At 37.2% G+C, this 5,740-nt stretch overlaps 1 protein-coding gene across 1 annotated transcript in view; it reads right to left on the reverse strand.

Moving 5' to 3' along the window:
• Nucleotides 1-3,591, reverse strand: part of LOC109301024 (NACHT domain- and WD repeat-containing protein 1-like) — a 20,143-nt gene extending 16,552 nt beyond the window's left edge. Inside the window, exons 1-3 of the mRNA XM_019521887.1 lie at nt 2,539-3,591; nt 1,947-2,086; nt 625-753 (exon numbers count right to left, since the gene is read on the reverse strand). Coding sequence (XP_019377432.1) covers nt 625-753; nt 1,947-2,086; nt 2,539-3,428 — 1,159 coding nt within the window. The 5' untranslated portion in view covers nt 3,429-3,591. The remainder of the gene's footprint in view (nt 1-624; nt 754-1,946; nt 2,087-2,538) is intronic.
• Between the last annotated feature and the right edge of the window lie 2,149 nt (nt 3,592-5,740).

A 5,740-nucleotide genomic window follows, 5' to 3' on the forward strand; every position in this document is an offset into this window, starting at 1 on the left:
GAATCATGAAACTTAGGTCATGGTCAGAACCAATTTCATAGCATTCTAAGTTTCCTGCATAATCATTTTTTGTCTCCCCTTAGTTCAGATCTGTCACTTTATACCCATTTTTGTGCAGATTGAGAGGTATGCTACTCAGAATCCTGTGCCTAGTTTTCATATTCAGTTGTTCATCTTCTCCAAGGCTTTTGTCCTTGGTTTTAAGCTGTTTTTGAAAAGCTCAACAAACAGCTGGCCGTAAAACAGAACTGCTGGTAAATTAATCTGAACAAGTAATACAAGAAAGCAATTTGCTGACACTGATGGCACACAGCAGAAGTAGAGCACTGCCTTACAACTGGTGGATTTGTTATCTTTTTTTAATCAAACAGCAAATAAAAATAAAAGTCAGTTTTCAAAAAATTCAAAATCTAGGAATGCTGAATATTTTATTGTCATAACCTCACCAAAGAATGTGATCCTTTCCTTAAATTGGGAGAGAAAAGGCAGATTGCTAATAAGGGTCCTGATTCTACTGTTCTTATTCAGACAAACCTCCTGCCAAAGTCAGGCTATTAGGTAAGGACTAAAGAATTTAACCCCAAACCCTTTACAAAACATTTCAGAAGTATTTTTCCCACCTACCTGGCAGAAGTTCACAAAGGAGGCCACCAGGGGCCAGAAGACAAGTTGTTGAAGGCACAAGAACAGGGATGGAAGACTCTTGGCACTGAGATAGCAGAGCTGGCAAGTGCGGGTACTTTTTAGGATCACCTTAATTAAGAACAAAAGAGCACATTTGATACTTCGTATCTTGAAACCTCTGATTATTCAATTAAAAAACCATTGGACACAACCGTGACAAAGCACTGTTGCTCCCAGGGCCCCAAGCTACTCTTCACTATTCTGAGGGTTGTCTACAAGGAATAGACTAAGATTTGCCCCTTGTACAACTTCTTATCCCAGGACAGCTTACTTCCATGTGCCCTTGGACTAGACCTTGCAATTCCAATAGCACAAGGGATCTTACCCTGGTTTGTATAGAATTATAGGGGATTGTAAAAGGGGCAAGCCTGAAGTGAACAATTGCTTTGAAAATCACTTTCACCTCAGGCAGTCAGTAAAATCAATAAAACCATGAAAAGATTCATTACACAAGAGAGTTAAAATGGTACAAGAAAAAGTAACCACAGAACATGAAGATAGGATATAGATACAAAATGTAAGAATCTCACATCCTGTTCTGTCTCTAAAATAGTCCTTTGGAGAGCAATGTCGGTATTTTCAGAGACCAACTTTCCTGCTGACTCTACCAGCGCTGACAGCTAGGGATGTGGATTTAGTCTCCAACTTCCCAACAGGCCCTCCCTAAACATCTTAAAACCTCCCAGAGGCTGGGTGCCTCCATGTTTCATTAGTCCTCCTGTCCAGGAATGCAGGGACACAGTGATTAATGCCTCACCAAATCTCCAGAACCATGGGTATCCCTTTTCCTTGCATATAATGTGCACCCCATTTTTCCCCAACTGCTTTTTTTGGAGGGGGGAGGGGGGAATGTGCAGATTATATGCAAGAAAATATGGAAGATGACCAAGTCTTTCATTATATTGAATTTCTTAACATCTTCCAATAACCAGTAGTTCACAGGTTCTTCTATAATAATGATAATGTTTTCACCCCGTCTGACTACTCCAGCTATGTGGACATGGAAGATAAATATTGGGAACATTGTTTATTACTATATGCTAGGTCCAATCATTTAACAATGTTCTTATTGTTTCACTCAAAGTTACTTCTCATTCATAAAGGCAAAAATAACAAACCTTTAATAGTTTAAGTTCCTTTTTAAAACACAGCTATTTATTAAAACATTTTAAAATCCAGAGCCAGAGAATGCTAAGTACAAATGCCATGGTCATGAAATTGAATTTATTATAAATAAATAAATAAATGTGGTATGTATGTACCTGGTGCTACTGGTTTATCTGCAGCTACAATTTGATGAAGACGACCTATAAGCTGTGAAGCCAGCTGATATGGATCCTTTAGTAAAACTTTCTTGGATAACTTGAGAGTTTCACTTAACAGATTCAAGTCAAGTAATGTCCTGTGGGATAAATCAAACAAACAAACAAATGCTCTATCAAATAATGTATTGTTTTTACATGGAAACTCAGAAAAAGACACAGATGTGTTTAGTATTTTTTCATCTAAAGAGAGTTTTATTAGGTTTTTTTGACTGAGACAGTCGATGACCAAAGTAGATGGCAGATGTGCTTTAGTTGGAGACCTTGGCCCCAAGAGGAGAATGGGGCATAAGAATACTTGTTACCAGAATTTTATATCCTGAAGGCCTAGTTGTAGATGGTGACATTTATATATAAAATAATTGTTAGTGAAAGACGACAGACCATGCTAAAATACTACACTGCTGTTCAGAGGCAATACATACAACGCTGGAGTAGCGCATGGGAACAAAAAAGGGAGGCTCAGGTCTTATTTAATTTCCAGATCTATTACTATTATTATTGGGCTTCTTAGGTTCTATTGTAAACTCACCTCTCAGTACTAGCAGCTGCTTTTAAATCCTCTTCTATGCTGATCACTGATAAAGCACATGCTTTATGTAAAAGAAACTCATAGTTAAACAGGCATTCTGTTATCAACATGGTAATATTATTGGATTTGATCAGATGATATGAAGTTCCAACAAGCTTGCGAAGGTTGAAAACATAACTGACTTTGGATTCCTTCTTCAAAACCCAGGCCAGAGGCTGGGAAGTGGTCATTTCACCATTTATTTTGGAAGCCTTGTGTCCCAGGTAGTAATCTGCAAAAGCAGCATGCAAAGACAGCTGCAAATCACATGTTTTCAGGTATCGCTCCATACAGATATGCTTCAGAAATGAATGAGTCCAGCTGAAAACGTACGTGTTCTCACTCCTTTGTTCTACCAGATGTTCTCCAAAATCTTTCTGAATTTTCATCCATAACACTTGGGGGAATGCTAAAACGGAGACCTTCTGATATTTTGTTATTTCCTGCATTACCGTTTCATCCAGGGACAAGAGATCAAGCAGTTCTTCCAGTGCTATACCATTTTTTGACAGAGTGATGTAGGCTGCCATTCTTTTGATGACTTGCTCTCCATGGTTTTTTTCCATTTTGGCCAGTAACCACGAGTACATTTTAGATAGATCTGGAGGAAGATATACCTCTGCCTCTAGGCTATACGATGTCCACAAGAATGATTCTTTATAGGCACAAAACATATAGAGTGGTAATGGGCAGGCTACACAAGCCTCTATTAAGAGTTGCTGCTGGTAAGTTGAGAGTATTCGACAATCTCTTTTCAACCAGCAAGTGATAAGATCATTTATTTCTGTAGGTGTAAGAGAAGGTATTTGTAGAATATTCTGTTCTACTCCAATTTCCTGCAAAAACAACATAATTTAAAATGGAACCAAGAGGATTGTGTGTGTGTTTTCTGTAGTTGTGTCTTGTCCAAAAACTGCCTTAAACAATTAAGTGCTTCCCTACCTTCTCACAATAGGCACAATCTTGCCTAAATTTACATACTCATATCCCCACTGAACTGGTAAAGGAGAAGAATTCAGCACCAAAATAAATTTCAACTAAATGTGTAATATTTTGATATTTCTAGATTCATTGAAAATATCCTGCAATGCATTTCTAATAAGACTCCTGGTATTTGTCACATCACATTTTGTGTTCAGTAAATCAGGGAAAATCATGATATGCTCAAAGAAGGCTTTTATTTTTATAAAAGTAGTTATGTTAAAACTTATTTCTCAGACAAAATGCCTACCCCACCATAATTAAACTACTCTTTTCCTGAGCATGGTTATTTAATGATGTGCATTAGCCTAATAACACTGCACAGTAGGTTATTAGTACAGTTTTTGCCATGACACTCTACTGCACAGTTATTAGGCTAATGTGCAGTAAGCACCTCATGTAGATGCATCCACTGCGAGTCAAACCAGAATACCAAAGACAAACCTGATTCATAGTATATGCACTGAGGTACTGACATGGCATGCAATAGATATATTATATATTTACTCTATTTCTTGCTAGGATTTGTTCGCTATACCATCCTGAACATGTTCTAAGAGTATAATAGTAAAATCAACATGGCATTGTAATATTTTTTTAAATCACATGTATTCCTAATATAGTCCAGAGCTTCAAGCCATGAAAATACATGGCAGGATTGTTTTGTAACTGTCATAAATTACCTGTTTAACAATTGAGTTCACTAAACAAATATCAAACATGCATGGACTTAAAAATTATAGAACAACAGACTATAAAACTAGACCTCTGGGTTTCACTTGTTATACTACTCTTTTCCTGCAGTCAGTTCTGTGCTAGCAGACCTCTGTAGCCTAACCAACCTCCATGGACAGAAGATCCAGCTGTACAGTTCCAACTGCAGCAACAGGATACAAATCAATAGGAGCTGAAGATGGTCAGGTCATTGTAAATTCAGAACTTTACAGGTTAAGAACTTGATTCTGTGAGACTTTGCTCACAAGCATGATTCCACTGTTACCAATGGATTAACACTTGAATAAAGATTATTCACACGGGTAGATGACAGCCTTAATTTTCAAGCACAATGTTTAAAATAAATCAAAGGGGATATATCTTAGCAGATTTATTTATTTAGTGGGGAGGGGATTATGGACAGAAGTGCTTTTGGTTGCATTGTGGAGGGTTAGTATGTACATTTTTTACTCTTTCTGAATTGTGTGTATTTGGTTATATTTGTCCTAAATTATTCTAACCACATTTCATTATTCCCTTAATAAATAAAATACTCGAACATGAATAATAAAAAGTGAAACTAGATATTAAATGTCAACATACATTATGTTCCTTAATAGACAAATACTGTTTTACCTTCAATGTTTTTAAGCATGAGTAGTTTGATTCCGTGGATGTAGAAACCATAAAATACACATTTTCAGGTAGTTTTGTGGGTATCCAGGATAGGTCAGCTCCATATTCCTCAGACAACTCATCTAAACCATCCAGACTTATCAGAAGTGCTTTATCCTTAGTAGCAAATTCCAGCAATGAGGCAAACTCCTGAACCAATGCTTCAAAATCCTTATTTGAAAAAGAGGATATTTTTAGCTATGTGAAAATACTTGTCCTATTGTACTTGGTGCATTTTATGGCTAACCCAGATGTCTCTGTGACCACTTTTGTCTGAGAAGGGCTGGTTTGTCAGTAACAATGAGATCACTGGAGAAATCTGGCTCTTGTAGGAAGTACTGAGACCTGACTGGGAGAGATATAAAAGATGTGGAAGACGACAAAGTCCTTAGTTTCTGTCTAGCATACAAATACTGTGCTACCACAGTGCTAGGACCCAAGAGATTCAGATGTCTGTTAAAATGTCAGTGGACTTATTGTGTAAGTAAGGTAAGCAGGATTTGAACAGAATGTTACTCTGTGGATCAATAGTATCCCAATCCACGAGGCTGGCTTGAACAGGCTGCTTTGTATCCATAAAGAAGGAAGAGTCAATTCAGTGAGAATGTAGTGGCATGCTGTACCAATTTTTTATCACTTTAAGTATACTATATTTTATGGACTATCAACTCTTGGTTTTGCTTTCAATTTAATTGGCAGCTCTAGATTTTCTTTTGCCCTGAAGCTTGCACTGAATTATACTGTGACTTTAAGTAACTGCTGGAATTAGGAGCCATATGAATTCTGAGTACTG

The sequence above is a fragment of the Gavialis gangeticus genome, unplaced genomic scaffold (genome assembly GCF_001723915.1).
Source record: "Gavialis gangeticus isolate Ggan-Ray unplaced genomic scaffold, GavGan_comp1, whole genome shotgun sequence".
Taxonomy (NCBI): domain Eukaryota; kingdom Metazoa; phylum Chordata; order Crocodylia; family Gavialidae; genus Gavialis; species Gavialis gangeticus.